We start from the raw sequence: 23,283 nt of genomic DNA, 5'->3' as shown, positions 1-23,283 counted from the left end.
ATTTAAATAAAATTCTAATTTATTTATAATTTTTCAGTTGATGTAGACGATAGGCAAGGCTTCGGTCATTCGGGAAAAAAATTAATTATATTAATTATTTTTACGTTACTACGAAAATGAGGAAAAATTGACAAATTTTGACAAATCTTGCCGTCACGTCAACGTGACAGCTAATCAGCATCGCTTCAAAAGAAGCTTGAACTTATCGATACATTCGTAAATTGACAACACACCTTTTTTAAAAGGGAATAAATACCAGTATTAATAATCACAGGATATCGCGCGCTCACAGCGTCACCGATTCTCGATTCCTTCATTGAATGCAAAAACATTGACAGCTTTCGGAAAGCACAACGATTGAGCGAGCACTCTCACTGTTATTGGAATATTCTTTTAGATTTTTCATGAATCTAAAAGTATATACTTTAATCGGGGAAGTAATAATTACCGATCACTCACTGAACGCTTCGTGTCGTTGAACGCAGCGAATTGTAAAAATTCCACGCAGTCAACGTGGAAATTGCTGCTATTTGAATGAGGGTAACTTAATATTAGCCATATTATCTACTTGTTCATATTACAATCTTTGGTAGGAATGTATGCAGTTTTCCTAGATATTCATTCAGTTACTGTCTAGTAACAATGATTTCTCATTAGTTGTAACAATATTGTGTAGGAAATGGACAAGAACTTGACGGGATTCTATTCGGGGGAACTTCCCTTCTCTGAGGCAAGGCTGCCCATTTCATGACCAGCGAGCTTATTTATTAATCACTTGAATAGTATTTCCGCCCATTTAATGTTCTGTTTCCATTTATTGCTTTTTATTCAGTAAGTGGGTTCAGATTTTGCACATCCTTTGTATGCAGTGACTTCAGAAAAATCGTTACACCTTGACCAGAAATCAAAACAGTTTTACACCTCAGTTACTAGACAGAAGTTAATATAACTGTCAGTAACGGCTCAAAAATACCTGAAATTTCTCCCGGGGAGTATCGGGTATCAGGGCGACATTATATTAATTTTACCAAATATTAATCAACAACGATGTAATATAATGCGGACAGGTCGGTCGTTAATTTCCGTTCGAGCGGAGACACAGTGGTTTTCGACGAAACTAGCGAATATTTATGAGGCTTATTTCCCAGCTCGTCTCTTGCTTTCGGACGCTATTCGTCGCATCTCCGTCGCGCTTTAAATCTGTCGCGCATATGCCGAAACTGATTGTTACGAATTGCAGCCGCACGAGCAGGCAAAGGAGAATACAAGACGAAGCACGCCCTGGTGGATCTCTCTTGCGCGATCCGCGCGCGACGTAGAGTTATACCTCGCAAATTTACGGCCGTTCGAAGCGACGACGCGGATTTTCGGGGGATAAGCATCGTTTCTCCGTTCCTGCGTAATCTTATCTGTTGAATTATTCCCGGGAGAGAATAGCTTTAATATCAGACGTCCGAGAGTGCACTGTTCGCGTCGCGATATCTACTTTCTTCTCAAGCGCGACTGCGAGAATCCTGTTTCAGCGAAATGCGTCTCAATGAGTTAATTCCGTCGTTAAGGGCGTGTTTTCATTTTAAATGTCGTTTTGTTGGGAATTTTTAGAATCCCTTCTTGAAAAAATCTATAAGACACACAATTCTGAAATTCTGCACAAGTATTTATCCATGTTTTAATTATATAATTAAAGTAATTTCTGCATATTATTATCTTTAATATTCATTATTATTGTCAATAATGTTATAAATTTTGTTCAGAGTTGAGCGAAAATTTTGCTTGTATGGCTGCCATGATTCCGGACGTTGTAGGTTCCTGAAATCAAAACGGTGAAAAAATTATTAAATTGTAAGCTATCGTCCTCATAACGATGGAAAATAAAAATTAATTTTTTACAAAATAATACTTCTTAGAAGAAAAAAATCGATTCTTGGCCAATTTTTTTTTTAGTCAATTTTATTTCAAATTATTTGCTTATTTCAAAATACAGTTAATCAAGTATGCACTATTTTTGGAGTTTTTAAAAAGTAGAAATATTAAAAGTGTCGAATCTAAATGAAAGAGATTAATGACAGCTTATGCAAAAAAGTGCAATAATAGGAAATAAATAAAAATTAATCTTTGAAGTGTAATATCAAGATATATTTTGATAGAACTAAATAACTTTTGTTACGTCAAGATAAAGATATTGACTTCATTGTCATGGTTTAATAATTTTCTTGCCGTTTTGCTTTCACAAACCTACAACGTCCGCAATGATGGCAATCAACCTATCGCGTTCAGTATTAAAAAATTATTTATAATTTCATTAATATTGAGAGTAATAATATGTAGAAATTACTATATACAATTAAATCATACACAGAGAAAAGTTTCTTTGGATTTAATGTACGTGTTTGTTTGACTTGGGTTTGTTTAATATAAACAATATAATTTAATATCACATATCGTTTTTTTATGAAAATGTTTCACTAGAATAAATCATATTGTTTAATGGAGGAAACAGTATTATTTAGAGAAAATAATATTTTGTTTTCGATAAAAAAATTTATTTCATTAATATATTAAATATTGTTCCACCGGAACGAAAAAGTTTTTAAACGTAGTGTTACTTCTCGCCAATAATTTATTGCTTGTGACAACCATGCTACATCATAATGTTTGAATGTAAACACAAAAGAAATATGTTATTTGACAATATTTACAACGTAAAGATATTTACTGTTTAAGGAGCCAAACAATTTTACTTGTTGAATCAAATATTCGTTTGCTCTGTTCCAAAACATAAATTCATTTCAATTAAAGAAATATTATTAAATCCAAAGATATCTTTTTCTTTATGTAGATGAAATATTTATCTAAAACAGAGTTATATATTTTAGTATATTGTCGAGAAAAATCCTATGAATCATCTGTCAAACGAAACATTTCAAATGATAATATCTTATAAACGCGAAATCTCTCGATGACGTGATTCCGTGCCGCCAACTAGATCGATCGAGTTATGCATAATTATCGTTTTTGCTTGCAGCGTCATCGATCGAGCTACGATCCTAATATTACACGTATATATATAGGCGTGTGATATGAAAAGCGAGAGAGAGAGAGAGAGAGTTCGTCGACTGTGTGCACTGGGCAGCTGGAGACTCTCGGAGTCCGCTCGAAGTTCGAAAGTAACTCCCGCTATTCTTCGGTGGGGTAGCACTATTCAATGAATTCAGAATGCGTTTGGAGAGTCTCCGGCTCTCCTCTTTGCCCTCCCTCTTTTCCGGGAAAGACGTATGAATCGTCGTTGGATGGTTGCGATTTCTTGAACGTGGGACACTTTAGAGCTTATGTCCCCGGAATACGTAACGTGGGATTTCGGTGCCGCATTCTTTCTCATCCCTCCACCACGCCGCGCTTCTCCCTCGTTTCGCCTTATTTTTATCGCGATTCTCTCGGGCATTTACGTTGAAATCAAGTCTCTCTCTCTCTCTCTCACTCTCTCTCTGAGTCTGTCTCTTTTTTTTTTATGCAGACGTGCTGAATTTATCCATGATGTCGTGATATCTCGCGTCGGTAATATCGCCCTCGGAATAATTTCGTGCGAAATTACGAGCGCTACGAAACAATCGCGCGACGAGTTCAGTGTTGACCGTTACGCAATCTGAACGAAGCGCGCGACGCGCAGGGTTTACCCCGGTGGTTGTTCGTCGTGTCGTCGCGAACGAAAATGGGATGCATCGACCCGCTTAAGCTGCGTTTTACGACTGACAGTGTCGTAAAATGTAATGCAAAGCGTTTACGAACCAACGCCGGGCCGTACATAAATTTACGCATCGTAAGATTTCGGACGCTCGAATACGCTCGCAAGTGTTTCATTTGTGCGCGAATGGTCTTATCGTAACTTAAGAACCGGAGGATCCGCAATCTACGAGTGCACGGGAGCCCGAGTGGAAACGTAGCTGGCCCATCCGACTTGGAAACCAGAAGCTAGAAAAGCATGAAATAGATTATAACAATGGGACACTCATTTCAACGCGGTGTGCATATCGAAATTGACCCGCGGCTTTAAAAGTGCTCGAAACTTGATGAAAAAGTATGTGTGAATGGTAAGACAAATTATTTTACCGTACTTTGTCTCCTAATGACAAAAATATTAGTCGGCGTAAAGATCGGGTTCAGCGTGCACCGAAAACGGCATACGTGGTGCGGAATATGTTGAATAAATATGTTATCAGCACCCACCGAATAATTTTCCAGATAATTTTTCTCCCAATATAGTATTATGAAATTGAATAGCGAAACAAAATGTCTGTTATTTCCGTGAAAATCTGATACAAACAAGAGTGAGCGTTACATCGCCGGTCTGACTGAACTGGTTATGACTTTTCATTATTTTGCCCAGCCGTTGGCTTAATTATTTCTTCAGTCGCTAGGAGAAACGAGCGTCGCGTTATTAGCTAGTAGCGACGTTAGAACACAAATTTGTCATCTTGTGACTCGCGACACTTGTGAAATTCAATTTCTACCCGGGGCGCTGCGTACATCGTTGTATCGCGCGCCATTGCACCGTTCGTACAAATCCAATTGAACCCGATCGATGTAAAAGTTCATCGAGATAAAAGATTGCTTAACGGGAGTGTGTATACGGGCCACGAGCAATTATTTCCGGCGCGTTGTACATACACATATCGCATATACGATTGATTGAGAGAGACGCCGAAGTTCCGTCATATACTCTAGGAAATTAGTCGTAGTCGTCGAGGGGATATACAAACCCGGACTTCTTTCTCTATCATCCACCACCACACCCCTGCTGATCGCTTTTCTTTCTTCGGTTAAGGGTGGCGGCGGTTGCCTCAACCCCGCCCTGATCCGTAAATATTGGCGACCCCGTAACAGCTCCTCGTAAAAATCACTTGATTACAACCCCTCCCTCATCACCTAAACGCCGTTCATCAGCGCGTAGACCGCGATGAAAAATAGACGTTCGCGCGTCTCCTTACAATTATCCGGTGTATGGCGGCAAAAAGAAGAAAGAAAAAAAAAACAAACGAACAACGAGAACGTCGTTTTGTTGCGATCCCGCGCGAACTCGGTCGCGAGTTCGGAATTCTCGAGCTCACCCCTTCCGGTTTTTACTGCTTTATTTTCGAATCCTTCTCGGCATTGTTATCGTAGATCGCATGTGGTTTTTTTATTTTAATAATCGAGCGATAGCTCGGTACACACACTCGAAGAGAGTTGTAAAGAGACGGTCGCACGCGACGCGGAATCCTCCCCGACTCTCTGACCTCGAAAGACACGGCGAGAACACGAAATAGCGTAACAAGTAATTCGGTTAAAGGGAGAGATTAAGAGATCTAAACTGTTTCCGCGTTTTATTTATCATAAAACCGAGGCGGATTAATCCTCGACGTGATGAAAGAGAGAGAGAGAGAGAGAGAGAGAGAGAGAGAGAGAGAAGTTTTACGCTCTTCAGGGATATGAGAGAGATCGGAAAGTTCGCGGACTTAAAAATCTTTTTATCACATTATGCGAGTGACGGCCGAGCAATAATAGCCCCGACTAACTAGGAACAACTTTTGCGGAAAAGTTGGAACATCATGCCGCACTTTACCCGCGAATTCTTTAAACAATATCTCGCTGATTGTTCCTTAAAAGAGAGACTGAACGGCGATTTACTTTAAAAAAGGAGGAAAAAAATAGAGAGAAAGAGAAAGATAGAGGGAGAAGGAAAGAGTGAGTGAGAGGGGGGGGGGGAGGAGAAGAAATTCACGGCTATTCGCGCGTCAGTCGACGAATTGTTTGCAATATCCGATACTTTTTTGCAAAAGTCGCGTCGCTCTAGCTCGATAACGCGTATTGTGTTACTCGCGATATTTTTTTCGGTTGTAATAACAATACATAGCCGCTAGCCGCGCAACGCGCGCGTCACCCTCGATATTTCAATAGGCTGAAACTTGATACGATCTGATCGATAGTTCGTCCATATTGTTGCCACGGGGCGGGAACGTGCCGTGTATATCGTTGCGTTATGTAACCTGTTAAGTGGCTTTATGTTGTTACGGATTTTCGAGATTATCGCGTGTACATCGACGCATGGGTAAGTTTCGCCGTGTTCTCGCCGTTTTACGCGTAATATCGCTCGTAATGCCGCTACTTATTATCTAAGTCGTCACGGCTGTCGCGCGCTTTTAATGATAACGCCGATACGGCGCTCGCCACGACAATCGATTCGACGACATTCCGCAAAAATCTCTGTATTTATACCTCCTTTATTACTCCCTTAAATGCCTTCTGAGTGCGGCTTTGTTCTCTATATTGGGAGAAAAGTGAAATTTTGTTTAAGTGAACGAAATTTTTGCAAGCGTAACGTTTAGTCCATTGAACAAGTTATACAGTTGCTATAATGAATTTTGTAATGAATTTTCTGCGTAAAAGGAGCAACGAAGTTTTTACAAATACATTTTTGTGCACTAATAAAAGGTAATATTTTTAGACGTTAAAATTTTAGAAAATAAATCAGAACATACTGTCGAGCGTATTCAGATCGTTTCCGAAGATTTAACATTATCGCGCCAAATGTCTAGCGACATCCCCAGTTGAGATTTTAGTTCTATTTTAACTCTAATGTAGTTCTACATTAAATCGTCAAATGTCTTCTATTGTAGTTTCTATTGTAATTATCAATTGATTCAACAATTGATTACGTTTCGGTCAGCAACTGTATCGACCCAACGTACATGCAGAGAATTTTTCTTGGAGGTATAAATATTCATATAAACCGAAAAAATAAGTAAGAAAACTATAATAGATTTGTCGGGATAGAATGGTGTTAAATTTAACGCATTTCACATGTTTCAAACGGTCTACTCAAATTTTCTTGTTAATTTAACACAAAAGTGAATATGTTGAAAAGTAACACAAATATTATATCAAAAATTAACACGAAATTAACGCAAAATAATACATTATCCAATACTGAAGTGTAAAAGTACTGAAGTATAACACTTATACATGTTGAATATCGATACAACACAAAATGTTGAGATAATATGAACGCAATATTTTAAATTAACAAACGGGTCATATAGGAAACCTAACGCAAAAATTTGGGCGGGAATCGATCTTAATACAAGTACAAAATATTTTTATTGTGTATTTATAACGTCGAAGCAATTTTAATACGTATAAAAAGTTTAAGAAACAACACGAGTTTAAGAATGACACCATTACAACTGTACATCGCAGCCCCGAAACCATAGTCTATACCATAAACACAACGAATATCCCGTCTTTCTGTCGTTTTCATAAATGCGCATACACAGTTGCACTATATGCTATACAATAGTTATTACTCGAGATAAAATTTTTTTCATACCGGCATTAGAAATAATGTGCAATCCAAATTGCAAACTTGGAAAATGCGTGGAAAATGTATACGTTAACATGGGATATTTTTTACCTTTCTCGTACTTTTTTATACATATGGCAAATTTATATACAATTAAGTTAAAAATATATCTGATTAAACTATTGGTTTTTGTTCGCTATTATATATAAATTTTAGCTTTCGTGAGTATGAGTATATCCTAATATTGCAATCAAATCTAATAAATTATACTATTAGTATGCTACATGATTCAACAAAAAGCTTCTTATATGTTATTGTACCAACGTTTAATTTCTTTAGTGGACAAATATTTGTTTTTTTAATGAGTAGTTACTATCGATTTTGTTGGCCCAGCCATTTTTTCCCAGTGTAATGATTCTGCTAAATATGTTAGAGAAATTTTTGTGAAGATGAAGGACTTTCGGAAAAAAGGGCACGAAAAGTATAATATAAAAGCTGCATTATTATTTTTCGTAATGATAAACATCTATTATTTATCATAATTTACGCCATCAGCATTCTGAAGGTTGATGACGTACGAGTGTGTCTTTACGTCGAATTCGAAGACACTTTTCGCTTACTTGCGAGGAGCGATCAAGTTCCTCGGTATTTAAAGGGTTAACCCTTTGCGGTATCCGACCGCTTCGTGGTTCACCTTCCGGTGGTCTGATTATTTGCTCATGGCAAGCGAGCAATGTACCTTCAGTTAATTTTCGGCGTAAAAGGAGCAACGAAGTTTTTACAAATAAATCTTTGTACACTAATAAAAGATAATATTTTTAGACGTTAAAATTTTAGAAAATAAATTTGAGCATATAGTGTCGAGCATATTCAAATTGTTTCCTAAGATTTTAAATTATCGCGCCAAATGTCTAGCGACATCCTCAGTTGAGATTTTAGTTCTATTTTAACTCTAATGTAGTTCTACATTAAATCGTCAAATGTCTTCTATTGTACTTTTTTGGCGCTACAAATGCAGAAGTTATTGCCGTTTTCTCCACTTGAAGATTTAATGCAGAAGTAGAATTTAGACTCTACATGGAAAAAACTAACTCGATTATGGCAACCGAAAATATTCAGTTCATTGAGTTTCGGTTACAGTAATAGCCTTTTTTCACTAACTGAAGGGCTGCTTATATCAACAAATGCTTTCGGTTCGGGGAACCGAAATTTTCCCTTCCAAATGCGTTAATGCGACATATGCTGCCGTTGATACGACGTATCAACAACGTTAGCGGTCCTGCAGTCGAAGGTGACAATCTCAGGACCAAGAAGTTTCAGGTTCAAGTCCTACCAAGAGAAAAATAATATTTTTGTCGAGTAGCAATATTAACTCAGTTAAGATAACCGAGTTCAATTGTCCGAGCAGCGGAAGCATTCTATAAGAATTTTTCTGTTTCTACAGTCGAGTTTTCATTTGGTCCCCAGATAACAAGAAATTTCGCTTGTCATGACCGAAATACACGAACTGAATTTTTTTTCCGTGCAGAGGTCTCGATTCCCATTTGTAGCATTAATTACTTATTGTGCCTCTTTGATGCCACAAACAAGAACTTATTTCCATTTCCTCTCTTTGAGGACTTAATGTAGAATTTAAAATTTCGTCTCGGGTCGTCACGACGGCTGTTTAAGCTGTCTTACGTCCTCATTAACGACGAGATATGCCGTTTCTGTTTCAGATTCTTCTACCTGTATCACTTCTCTTTCTACGCATACCATTACCGATTCAACGGGCAGTATAGCAGTTTGGCTCTCGTCACGTCCTGGCTTTTCATACAGGTGAGTGTCGCAGCCGTAAGAGGCCGAATATTCCGTCGTGCTCAACGTCAGCTCGCACCTGGGTGCTGAACGTGGACGGCCGGGTTGATATATATTATTCATCGGCGTTACATCGGGGCGATATCTCGACTCGCGCGCGCAATCGATGAGAGTGCACGAAGAATGCAGTCCGGGGATAAATTTTCGCGCGTACGCAAATAGCTCGCGCGCACGCACGCGAGTATTTATGCGGCGTATTTCGGGATTAAAGTAGCGCGCGTTTTCCGTTCGCGGAGATCGCGGGAATAATCGTCTTCTCTCTCCTCGCGATAAAAACTCCCACGGGAATAGAAAAGTTTCGCCAAGGAAAAAATTGCTCTTTCGCGCATTGAAGCCGGGCATTGATCACGAATATTCCCGTGACCTACTTGCGAACACTTCAGCGAGTCCGGGAGGACAAATACGTCTGGTCTAAAAGCGGAACAGAGCGGAGCGGAGCGGAGGTGACTTTTTCCATGTCTGCCCAGCTAGACCACCCCTCTCCTCCCTCCCGTTTCACGTAATACAAAATGAATAATAAAGATATACATCACCCTGTATATATCTTTATTATTATAGACACTCTTCCCAAATTAATCTCGGTTCCCACGAGTGAAACTGAGCGAAAACATCGTATCATTTTGTAAAATTCGCGATGGTTAGGTTTAATAGGCGCCGTCGTGATTGACGATTTTGGTTCGTAAACAATGAAACGTCTGGAAAACGTGGTTACGACGAGAATAAATGTTTAAAATTTGATTGAGATAACTAAGAACAATTGGCTGAGACTTCCTGCAGGAATCTTTCTGTTCCTACAACCGAGTTTTCAGCTGGTCCCCGGGCAACAGAAAATTCAGTTACATTGAGAAGAGATCTTTTTTTCCGCGTAATATTATCAATATTTTTACTGGGCGAGTCAGCGAGCGATCATTACGACTGTTTGCACGCACTGAGAGAAAAAATATCTAAAAGATGAATATTTATTCGGTGGGTCACTAATAACATATTCACTTAAAAATCTAAATTTCTCTATTTAAATAGAATAAAAATGATTGTTTTTTTTTTAATGAAAAAATACGGCTTTGAGAAAATGTATATTTTCTCATTCGGAAACAATTTTTCTCCGTGTTATAAATATATATATTAATCTGAGTAAATATATTATTAATACACAACCGTGAAGAAATGTTTTTCTTTTTTGATACTTTCTTTCTCCGTTTTTACGTTTGTTCGTACGAATGAATATCCGCGACTCGCGCGAAAGTGAGAGTGAGTTATCCGTCCGCCAACAGAGGAAATCGAATTTTACAATGTTGTTTCCTTTTTTTCCCCCCGCCGCGGTATAATAAATTCGAATTCGTCACCATAGTTTGTGAAGGGAAAACACCGGAGATTTAGATTACAATTACCGTGCAGCTCGGGTTCGGTAGATCAAACACGCTGGCAGCATCAATTCCGTCGCTGTTCTCGCATTGTATTAATTAATAACGATATTATTACACAAAGCTTTGCGGGATTAACTTAGCGAGATACGCGCGCCGAGAGAAAACAGGAAAATAATTGAAAAATGCGCCGGCAAGAAGTATTCGCGGTTGGCATTCGAAAAGCTTTGCGTTTCATCACCAAAGCATCGATACTACAACACAACGTACGCACCACCCGTCGCGAGATTAAGTTACTAGCTTTATAAAATAAAATGGCATCGATGGTGTGCTATGCATGCGAGAAACGATCAGTTCTCTCTCTCTCTCTCTCTCTCTCTGTCATGATTGAATCGTAAGCAAATTCACAAAAGAAGCGAATCTGAATTGAAATTTTGGCCTTATGTTAAACTTTTAATTTTACAGCACAGTAGGAACTAAAATAACAAAAGTTAAACTTATATATATATATATATACTTTAATTCTAATAATATAATTTACTTCTATTTCGAGCCCGATGATGTCTTAAATTTCCATTTTCGCGGTTTTACCATCAAAATAGGTTGTTCGAAATAGCATTAATTTTTTCCGGTCGTAATAGTTGTGAACATCGGTACCTTGCCAGGAATATCCTGGACTTCGACTGGAAAGAGTTAAAATTAAATCTGCATTCGACGAATTGAAATTGTAATGTTATTTTGACGTTTTTAAAAATAGTTTGCGCTTACTTAGATGGCCCATAGATCAATAAGAACCAGTGCGTTATTATATTTTAAAAACATTTATATCTTCCCACAATAATTTAAAATAGTATATTGCTACAACAGCCGTGATTAGGTTCTTATTGGCTGTTTCATCTTTCTTTGGTTAGTTTATGTAATTGCAGAGTCTATGTATGAGTTTGTAATAAAAACTTATACATTTATTATGTAACCTCACACATATAACCTGTATATTATATATATTTGACGATATTGGCACGAATATTAATTTCTTTCTTGTATCTGTTAATCTACAGATTTAAAGGAAGAATTTATGGGCTTTAAGGAGCGATGCATAGATTTTAGCGCTATTAGATATTAATATTGTCAATATTAATATGTATTATCAGTAGGATATAATGTTTGAATATGTAGTACAGAACGTCCAAGCAACATACCCTCCATATTTAAGCATAATATCTTCCTAATAATACATATTAATTTTGACAATATTAATGTTTAATTTGGCTTTCGAGTTAATGTTGTGCTCATTCATGGATTTGTTCCCGATGTTTCGTGAGCATTTCAGTTTACTTCTTCAGAGTGAAGTGTAACCCGAGATTGTTTTATTCGACACTAACAATATCTAACAGCAATAAAGAAACCGTATTTCGTTTCTTGAAGTCCATAAATTTTATAGATTTAATTTTAATGTTACTTTGAACAATTTATTTTGGCTTTAAAATGGCGAAAACGAAAATTTAAGACATCATTAGGGTTAAAATAGGAGTAAATTATATTATTAGAATTGAAATTGTGTCATTTTTAAGTGCAATGTAGAGATCGATTTTCGTAATTTTCACACATTCCCTTCATTATGGGCGATACGTTCTTAAGAGCATGAAAGTAGCATCCAAATTTCGACTCGGGGATTCGTGCCGAGCCGGTAACGAGCGAGCGCGGGTACTTCCGTCTTTGTAGAAATAGCTGAGAGATAGATGAGGGGAAAATGGGAGCGCAATATTTTGCATGCGATCCCATTGGCTACTGTCGGGAGCGCTCTGTTATTGACAGGAACGGTAGCAACGGGACGAAGAACGGCCGTGGTCGCTCTGGCTGGATAGCCTAGAGCCGCCATCGCTCAAACTTAAGTTACGTAAACGCAAACGGGACAATGCTCCTGACAGCTCGATCGATGGGAATAATTTAATGCGGCTTCTTGCCTTTCCGTGTACAAATGGCGCATAAGGATACTTTAATGCGGGAATCTCGTTCGCGTTCGAGACGGGGCGCGCCGCCTCGTCGTTCTTTCCATTAAGAACACAGCCGGGCCAACCGGCCATCCCCCTCCTCTCACGGTTGTGTATCCGTGACATATTGTCATTTCCCGTCCATTAGGAACATACCATTTTCCGTGGTCTTGACCTGAAATTTCGCACGGTGCCTTATAATTTCACGATAACTTTTCTTTATCTGCGCGTCACCTTCGTCGTCGTCAGTCTCATCGTCGTCTCTCGCTCTTTTCCTCGAGTTACAAATTAATGTTTTGTCGCGCTTATTTTGCGATTAATTGATGCGTCGTGTCGCTCGTTCGCGCAAATGCACGACAGATTGATTTCTACCGGGGATCTTTTAAACACACACGCGTCTCGCGCGTGAGACGGACGAAAGAGAGAGAGAGAGAGAGAGAGAGAGAGGATCGTCAGTCGTGAATACGATGAATTCACCTCGGACTCTCGCGATCGATCCGATCGAGGGAAATATCACTCGAATTTTGGCAAAACTGCGCGGAACGATCGCGCTTATAATAGAACATTTCGTCGTAAGCCGGCCGGAATTTCAGAAACAAATTTACCGCTACGCCAGTAATACAACCGGGTAATCTGATCGGAGGGCGTACTTTGATAACGCAATAACTTCTCATTAGATGATCGCGATGGCCGTATTAACCGGTATTATTATAATGGCGTTACAATAGGTAACGCCTCTGCGTTAATAACTACATTCGATATTCATTGTGTATATTTCATGCGTAAAAACCGAATACCATTAAAGTTTAATGGAGCGGTTAATTCACTCGAGATAAAAGGTGTAAATCGCCGCTCGTCACATTCCGCCGCTTCGTTATGCGTTATTCGGGGAGGATAAGATTACCATTATGTTACCTATCGTGCGGTTGTCGGCGGTTGCCGATCATTCGTCCCGAATTATTATCACCGGCCCGATTGACGGAGGATGCGCGATTTTTCGCAACTTCCCGTAACGCGTGGCCGTGAATCGACGGCGGTAACCGCATTTCCATCAACGGATCGTGTCTCTTAAACTCGTATTAACGCAGTCGTTACTTGAAACGTGTCACTCACGTGAGATATTCAGATATGAATTTAGCGTTGCACTATATCTCAGTTTCGCAGTCGTGAATCATACGACATATGTGACATTACATTTGCCATCATTCGAGTGGAAAATTCGAATTTAACTTTGAATTCATGATTAAATTCAGAATTGAATATTTCACTTGTGGCAAATTTTAAGTAACGACTATTAATACGGGACTCAAGCCCGTATATTGACAGCTGTTTACTTAAGATTTGTCCAAATAATATATTCAAGTAAGGTATTTCAAGCAATACACATATACATGTTCAAGTATTCAAGTAACATATTCGAATATAACATTTCAAGCACGATATTTAGTTTTGAATGTAGAATTAAATTCTAATACTTTCGGTTGAGTCACGATTATAAATATAATAACACAAGTCTCAAATGATTCGATTGAAGTACAGAGAATTAATTCTAAATTCAAATATGAACATTTAACTTGTGAAGCAAGTTTCAAGTAATAATTATTTATACGGGATTTACAGGCTTGCATATTTACAACTATTATATGAAACTTGTTCAAGTATAATATATTNATATATATATATATATACATTTAAATATTTATATATATTCAAATTTAGATATATTCAAATATATCAAGTATAATATATTCAAATTACATATATATATATTCAAATATTTAAGTAACACACTTAAATAAAATATTTTAAGCACTATATTCAGATTTTAACGTAGAATTAAATACGAGTTTTTCAATTGAATCGCGACCACTAATACGTCACAGGTACCGTAAAACGGGGATGACTACACATGAAAATCTAACGCGAAGCCGAACTCTGTGTTATTGATCCCAGGTAATATGAGTTTGAAGTAACGACTGATTAGTACGGGCTTTAGAAATTCGAACTGGACGCGAGTCGATGTCGCGATAAATCGGTCAATCGGTCAATCACCACCGTAATCGTACGCGTGCGAACGAGACGCGAGTCGTGCGTGACGCATCTCGACGCGATTCGAGAACGCGATCGTCGAGAGCGTGCGCTTCGTGAATAAACCGATTTTACTCATTACGTCGCCTCTGATAGCAGTTTCCGGCTGACAACCGGGTTACAGGTTCGTTAACACGATCGGCCGTTTAACGAGCGACAATTATTTCCTGGCAACGAGTTTACGAATACCGCGCGGCGGCAAAATTCGAAAGGCCCGCGGGCACCCGTCGGCCGAGAATCGTTTTGATTCCCGTGGATGGCAAAACTCTTCTCCTTCTCTCTCTCTCTCTCTCCCTCTCGCCGTTGCTGTAGGTCAGAGTTCAGCCGATTAGCCCCGCGGCGTGATTATACGCCGATTCGATATTGATGTCATTGGCGTTAATCATCCGCGCGCCAAACGAAAACCCGATACACCCTCTCTCCTCCTAACCCCTTCGTTCTTTTCTCCACGTTCGCTCGTCGTGTCTTCCGTCTCNCCCCTTCCCCCCCCCCCCCCTCTTTCTCTCTATCGCGAGAGATCCGCGCCGCTGGTCTTCTTTTTCTCAAACAGCGCGGAATCGTTCCGCTCTCGCCGACGAATCACCGGGAATAACATTTCCTTCGCGTCGTCGACAGGTGCCCGGACTCGAGATATCTATTTTCCATATCCAGGATTTCTCTCCTTGTCCGTCGGCACCTCCGCCCCCCTCGCTTTCTGCCCACCGCCCCCTTTATCCGCTGCCTACGCCGTCATTTGTTTGTGCCCTGGACTTTTCAATTTTTCAATGCGGAGAGAGCACCCCCGAAATCGCGCTTATCGATCTCACATCGATTGTCCTCGCCGCTCGTTCGTCATTCCTCCCCCTCCCCCGTCCGATTCTGGAAACTAATTCTTCCGAACTTCGATTCGGGCCGTCCGGGGGTTCAATCTGCGAACGCACGCGCGGCCGAAACGCGTAATAAGGTAATCGAGAAAACGGCGAATTTGTTCCGCTACCGCGGAGAGCGCGTGCGAAGGGAGGAAGCCGCGCGTTATTACGATCGGCGGCTGCGGCGCGGTCGATAAGGCTCAGCAGAGACAGGTTTCGAAGCGATTGCGGAGAAAGAGCGAGCATATAGCTGATATAGAGAACGAATTTGGCGAATTTCCATATAAATTTGCTAGCCGCGAGCGACACGTATATGCGGGCCGCACACGCGGAACGGACGGGCGCGCATAGAGCCACGTGCGTCACCGAAGGGAAGGGACGTATCCATCCGCTAGGTGAATCCTTGGCCGCTTCCTCCGCCGGCGACAACGGCCGAACTCGTTCAGATGGAAGGCGACGCGCCAGGAACCGCGCGTCGTCAACTTTACAAAGCGACGATCCAGTCCGACTTGCGGCGCGCGCAATCCCATCCGCTGGTACATCGTGTGACGACGTCTGCTTGATTCGTCACGTATCTTTACCGAGTTTTCATGTACATTCCTGAATACCTGAATATTTCCTAAATGCTTATTTCAACGTAATACTACAGTTATTACTTTAATTTGTAAATGCATTATCGAATATAAGTAAGCCGTTGCGAATTTAAGAGAGTATTTAGCAGAATGATATAATATTTTATTTTTTATTGAAAAAACTTAGTGTTTTGGTTATGTGGTAATTAGATTGTATATTTTAGAATAGACAGAATAATCTCCTCTGTTTTCATGCACAGTTCTGAATACGGTTCGTCAACCTGAATGCACAGAAACAATGCCGGGATCAAGTAAACGTGTAATTACTTGTTTCTCAGTCTTTTAAATCAAGTTAAATTTTCTTCAATTGGAGTATATTTCGATGGCTTGCAGCAAATGCTTACTTTAACGCAGTATTACAGTTACTACTTCAATTTGTAAATGAATTATCGAATATAAGTAAGTTGTTCCGAATTTAAAGGAGTATTTAGTAGAATGATATTATACTTCCTTTTTTATTGAAGGAAACTTAGTGTTTTGATTATGTAGTAATTAGATTATGTATTTTAGAATAGGCAGAGTAATCTACTCTCTGCCTTATGAATACCGAAGACTATGAGAAGTGAGCGTTACATCGGTGACTAGCAGCGTTAGACACAAATCTACCACTTCGTGGTTAAACACTCACGAGATTCATTTTCTATTAGGGAAGCTTCTCTGCTCTTTTAATCTTTTTCTTCAGAAAGCTGACACATATGTATACGTTTAGACACGTCTAATCTTCCTTGTTCAACTCAAACATTATTGGCATAATATAAGGAGCATTATTGTGAATAAGCATTCATCACAAACTGCCACAAGAAAAGGAGGAATCTTATCATATGATTGGCATGTCATATTTATGTCATTTGCAATTTTCTTCCGATTTTAATCAATTCATTCCTGAAGAATTTTAATATTGAAACAGTCAATAAGTTCAATTTGATTTTCCAATTGAATCAAACTTAATTTTATACGTTGCATTCCGTGGAAATAAATTATTTGTGAAATAATTCTTTACTAACTGTTCTAGCGACATTCGTACGGAAAATAGAAGACAGCCGATTTGTTGTCGAGAATAGAATATATTGAACTCAACTTTTGGACCGACTCGACAACCTTTAGACATTCTAATTCTTGCTGTAGCACCCAGCGACCTTAATACTTCTTCGTGGTACCTATAATATTATATCGATAGCTAAGAAGTGATAAAGAACGATATGACAAAAGTAGTTATTTCCAGATTTTTAATTGATCGAACTCGGAATTATTTTGTCTCGCGACATGTAAGAGCTTGTGTCAAAAAACAGAGTTATTTGTCAGAAAATTTGATAGAATTGACATCTCATACCTTCGGATTGTTCACAGTAAAATCAATTTTCAAGACGGTTTTCGTTTCTTCTAAAGACTTCTGATCTCGCATGTACGAGGTATCAATTCTTACCCGTCGACGTTTTATTCACTACTTCGAACATTTCTTCTCACCGTTTGACCTGTGTTTCTCGCTGTTATTCTATTCGCGAAGAACCACCTCCGCTGACCTCGAATAAATTCGCGAAAAGCGTAGCTATTCTAATCGAGAATATCGACGTGTCTTCTTCTCTCATTGCAGCACTCGATGCTGTACTTCTTTCACCACTACGAGCTGCCGGTGATTCTGCAGCAGGCGCAGCTGCAGCAACTGCTGTTTCGAAATCACGCTCAGCCGACGGCGCAGCCAGCGACGCCCAGCACCGCTCCGACCACACCGGGTCCGTCGCCGACTACAACACCTTCGCCGAGCCCGAATCCATCAACGCCTACGACGGAGCAGACGCAGCAGAATTACGTCGCCGAGCTTTCTCAACTCGATCCGGAGCCTAGTCCGGAAGAACAACGCGCGAATGCCAATACAGAGCGAACGTTCGCGACAATGACGACGACGACGACGACGGTTGATCGTCGAGAAGACTCCGGTGGAGGTACGTCGGAGGTACACTAGTATTTTCCTATTAGTCTCATTCGGCGATCAGTCGATCGGTGAGCCTCGAGATTATGATTAATTAATTAATGATCAATGATGATTTGAAACCTGATTAATTACTAATGATTTCTTAACGACGATCGATCGATTGATTGTCACGCCGCACGGCGAAAATGATCGGCTGAATAGCGCGATAATAAACGAACCAAATGCGTTTTCATGCGAAGGCGAGCTGAATTTCTGTTTCTGACGAGCCAAATTTGGTTTCTAGAATTAGAAATTCTGTCCCCTTCGAACAAAACGCACTTAGCTCGGTCATTGTCGCGTTAATTCAACCGATCCTTTTTTCTCTGTGCCGCTCTTATGAATCCTTTCTACGACTTACAGCTATTTCCCGTTTCCTTTGTTTCGCCAATCGCACGCGTCTTCTTCTTGTCGGGCACAAATAGATGCACGAAGTGGTCCTAATTGCTTCTAACTTTAATCAATAATTAAATAACTATATAAATATCAGTCAGCTAAATATCAGATGCGTTTTTTTTTTTAACACGATCAAGCGAGATAAAGTCTATTCGAGATAGAGTCATATTTTTGCGTAACTTTNGGGGGGGGGGGAGGAGGGGAGTATGAATAAACGAAATTTCGCTTCGCTTCATATTTAAAAGGTTAAGCGTGCCATCGGATATCGGATATTTGATCCAGCTTCAATATCAGATGCAATTTTTCTCATTTTTCTGTGGCGGTGCACGGTGGAGGAACGAATTAACGGGTTATATTATTGCGATACGGTTTGATCATACGCCGCATGGTGCGTACGTTACTCCTGTCGTAACTTCCAGCGAATAGCTGGAGAGATAAACCACTTTTCTCCTCGCGACGCTTGCCTTTACGAGCGAGTTTAATTTTATGAAGCACGTAGGAACTCTCTTCTCCTCTCTCTCTCTCTCTCTCTCTCTCTCTCTCTCTCTTTCTCTCGCACGCGCGTACGTATTATAGAAATATGAAAGGGAAGAGTGCATTACGTACGCGAATGCTCGGCATGCGACAGATAGACACATTGATATAAGACAAATAGACAGAGAGAGAGGGAGAGGTAGAGGGGGAGAGGGGGGGGATGGTGGTCTTCGGCAGTGAATTTTTTTCGATCACGCGCTTGTAATCGGTAATTCCATGATTACACGCTCCGTGCGCCGGTAATTCCATGATTACACGCTCCGCGCGCCGTCGCGCTCGGCTCGTTCGGCGCGCACGTTCCGTTTTACCGGGTTTGGAGTTTTGAATGAGCACTTTGTAGATCCTGTGTCACCGACACTCGTCGCATTGGAACGCCTACGCACGTGAGGGGAAAGGGGAGGGCGCTCGGCACGCGGTGCCGTCGCGCGATATCGTGTTTCAATTCGAACGATCCAACTAGCGTTGATTATTTTTCTGGGCTTTTAATTTCACCTCTCCTCACTCTCCGCTCGCGACTCGCGGATAATCGATAATCGTTTCAACGCGCGTACACGGCCGATACACCGGTAACCAGTTTTGTTTACAGCTGTGGTCGCAGTTCACGCGGTCGCGGGCTCCGCGCGAGCGTTTCATCCCGCTTGTTCTCGCTCTAGAAAACTTGCTCTTTCGCTCCAGTTTTTATTTTCATTTTCTTTACATATGTGTTCCGCTGCGATTAAAAAGCACCGGGATTGGCTTATTTAAACTGCNAAAATTTTTTTTTTTTTTTTTTTTTTTTTAGATTGATAGAACTGTTTCTAACCTCTGTCTAAAATTTCCTGTCATAATCTTTCTTAGTCTACGAATAAACGCTTGTTTAGTTATAACTGAGGAAAAGTATCTCCGGCGGTTTTTAACATGTCGAATTTTGTTGAACGAAAATTCGCATCAAATTTTGTCTTCGGAACGAAATTTCCTGTACAGAAACAGTGGACAATCGAGTAGCGTGCTAAAGGCGAGGCCAATACCTTCTTCGTCACAGTCGGTCGAAAGTTATGTTGACAGTTTTTTTCGATTATTTTGGTGCTTTGCACCAGAAATTTCTTCCAATTGGTCAAACTGTCGACAAAGAATATTATATGAGCGTTATCCGTCGTTTGCGTGAAGCAATCTGTAAAAAAACGGCCGGAATTGTGGCGAGAAAATGTTATGGATTTTGCACAACGACAATGCTTCCGCTGACACCTCTTGTCTTGTTCGTGAATTCCTGGCCAAAAATTCAACGAATACACCACTACACAATCGCTCCGTATTCGCCTGATACGACACCGTGTGACCTTTCCTATTCCCTCGGCCGAAATTACTGATTCGTAGGCACCGTTTTGAATCGATAGACACAGTAAAAGAGAATTCGCTACGCGTTCTGAAATCGACGTCAAAAGGTGTTTCGAGGATTGGGAAAAGCGTTGGCATAAGCGTATTGCAGTGGGAGGGGATTATTTTGAAGGGGACGAAGCAAATTTGGACGAATAAATTCATAGTTCGCGTCTTACTGGACCAGTCCCGGTACTTTTCGACCACAGTAGTAGGTGTATATATTTTTTTTAAATTAAACGTGCGCCCATTCCTCGTTCAATCCCTCCCCCTCGTTTTCTTTGTATCTCGCGATAAACCACGCATAAAAGAGACGCTGCGTTGTCTCTTATCTCCCGTATGTCACAACAAAGACCGATCTCTTAACGTTGCATCGTAGTGTCAGGGGACGCGACAGTGTCATCCGCCGCGTTGACCTCTGCTGCCGAGGAGGCGGCGGCGAGTCCATCGGTCTCTGAAGCCACGACATCAGCCGGCGGGGACACCAGCAGCACCAACACCACCAGCAGCACCACCTCGTCCTCCGAGGGCTTTGAGGTGATCGAGACCGCCGAGGCGATGCGCAAGGAAACGACGTCCGCCGTGGAGACGAAAGAACATTAGGCGCTTTCCTTGCATGCGCGCGCGCGCGCGCGTTACGCCGCCGGGGCGAGGAGAAGGTCGCTTCCGCGCGACCGCTTCCAGCGACTTCCTCCCTTCGTCGAGCAGCGTTTCTCTGCGTTCAGGGACGATCGGCCCGGCGACGGAGAGCGGTTACCTCGTCATCACGGATCGAACTATGTAATGTATAGCGCGACGTAAGCGAACGTAAAGTAACGCGCGGTATCTTTGCGCAAGGTCTTCTTCACGTCCGACGTCGATTTCGACGGTCGCGGGGCTGGCTGACTCCTCGCCGAGTTGTCCTCGCGTCCGTCGGAGCCGGTAGCCGGGGAAGCGAGGATTTCTACATGACGACGCCGGTAGTTGGAGATATATAGATTTTCAATGGGAACTCAGCGGGGTCGGGGGATTTATAACGGAGACGCGGCTGTAACACGATTCGATGTTAGATTCGCTAGATGCGAGAAGTATAATAAAGAAATTAGATGTTATGCAAAAAGTAGCTTTCGGGGGCGATAAGACACGTAAAACACATACATATAGACACACACACACACGTACACGCGCACACTATGCTCTAATCTCGTCATATCGTTGCGTATCTTATTTTTCTCCGTTCTCTTTGCGCCCCTATCGCGGGATTCTGCCACACTTGTCATTCTTTTGTGACGCAAATAGCTCCGTAAAATACAGTGTCTTACGTTTCACAACTGGCGCACAACGCCGCGGTTCGAGAGATTATAAGAGGCCTTACATCTGTTTATTTAGTGAGAAAGAGAGAAAGAGAGGGTGAGAGAGAGAGAGTTCACTTAGAACAAGAGGATGAGAAAGAGTTATACGTTAAGAAGCGATAACGCGTAGTGTAATTTAATATTATTCGTGTAGATATATATACACGCGAGATCGTTTCGCGTGCCGACCTGTAATTTATTCACTTTGCAAATACAATGTTCCCCTGATCGTGCGATGTGGATGATTCGAGATATCTTTTCGTCGTGTACCGCCAGTTTCCGTTTCGGCTTCACCGTTCGTTCTGTTTCGGTCACACGAGTCGGCCCAGGAATCATTTGAAGGCCGAGATGCGCGAAGAGACGATTCAGAGGTGGAAAACGTTCAAACTTCCCGAGTCGAAATTTCAGTTCTAACATTAAGTCTCCAAGTAGACGAGACGAAAATAACTTCTCATTTGTAGCGTCAGAGGAGCATTAATAGAATTTCTTTGATACTATAAAGGGAACCTAGACTTTACGGGGGGGAGGGGGGGGCGGAAATCTGACATTTTATGTTAAATCTTAAAGTAGAGGAAAACGGAAAACGGAACTTCCCATTTATAGCCGTCAAAAGAAGCGCAAGACCTATGGAGATTTAATGTAGAACGAAATAGACTTAATGTCAAACTAAAATTTCGACCCGGGGTTGACATTGGCCGGTAGTCATAGTCGGATCTTATATTTAAGACCATCTTTTAAGTTCATCTTCAGATGCTTCGTAGCCAAGGAAATAAGCCGTACAGCATCTGAAGATCAGCTTGAGACAGTCTTAAATATAAGATCCGACTACGAATGCTGGCCGTTGACTCGCCCCAGATTAGTCGCAGAAGCCTAAATGCTAAGGGTCAGCGCGCCCTTGAGACTCGAGTTCCCGCCGAAAGATTCTCCTTTCTCGGCTCGCCAGCTAGCAGACGTGGAGAACCGCCGTTCGCACTTGTCTCCACACCTTCTCGTCTCTTGAAAAATGGCGAACAGCTGCCGGTGAGACCGGGTAAGACTGCAGTTTCTGAGCGCAACAAGTCAGAGAGTGCCTTCGCCGGAATATTGTCCCCTCCCCCCTACCCTACCCTTCTCCCACTCTTCCGCTCGTCCCACATCGCCGAATAGGAGTAGAGTTCCTCCCGCGCGAACAAATTCTTTTTGTCGAAACAAAAAGGCGAGTCGTGAGGGCGGAAGGCGACAGTTGCTCGGGGTTCTCGCCATGGCGATTTCGCTAATTACGTCGTCATGGTATTAGATAATACGCGGATACACGTGGACGATGCCCGCCGACATAATTAGTGGAGTCACACGCTAGATTCGCTGTGCGACCGATCGTAATGTCCTAATATACTTTTTCTTTTTTTTTTTCAATTCTATCTCGTTTGTTTCGTTTTATATGATACCAGTTTTCCGTTTGGTGTCCACGTAATAAGATTCGTTTATATATTTATATCAAATGTTACTTCTCTTTTTGTTTGTTGAAATCGAGTCACCTTTGAACGAAACAGATACATATTGCTTCGCTGCTTGGATTTATGTTTGACTTTCCGCCAAACACGCGTTTATGTG

The 23,283-nt window shown here is 41.1% G+C and overlaps 1 protein-coding gene across 1 annotated transcript in view; it reads left to right on the top strand.

Annotated features, from left to right (window-relative positions):
• The window catches only part of LOC106745414 (membralin-like), a 99,319-nt gene extending 77,397 nt beyond the window's left edge, over positions 1-21,922 (top strand). The window contains exons 4-6 of the mRNA XM_014620994.1: positions 9,055-9,154; positions 17,705-18,053; positions 20,742-21,922. Coding sequence (XP_014476480.1) covers positions 9,055-9,154; positions 17,705-18,053; positions 20,742-20,965 — 673 coding nt within the window. The 3' untranslated portion in view covers positions 20,966-21,922. The remainder of the gene's footprint in view (positions 1-9,054; positions 9,155-17,704; positions 18,054-20,741) is intronic.
• Positions 21,923-23,283: the final 1,361 nt, after the last annotated feature.

Source organism: Dinoponera quadriceps, unplaced genomic scaffold (assembly GCF_001313825.1).
Source record: "Dinoponera quadriceps isolate SergipeBrazil2010 unplaced genomic scaffold, ASM131382v1 scaffold1651, whole genome shotgun sequence".
NCBI classification, from domain to species: Eukaryota; Metazoa; Arthropoda; class Insecta; order Hymenoptera; family Formicidae; genus Dinoponera; species Dinoponera quadriceps.
This window is presented reverse-complemented; position numbering and strand designations above follow the sequence as displayed.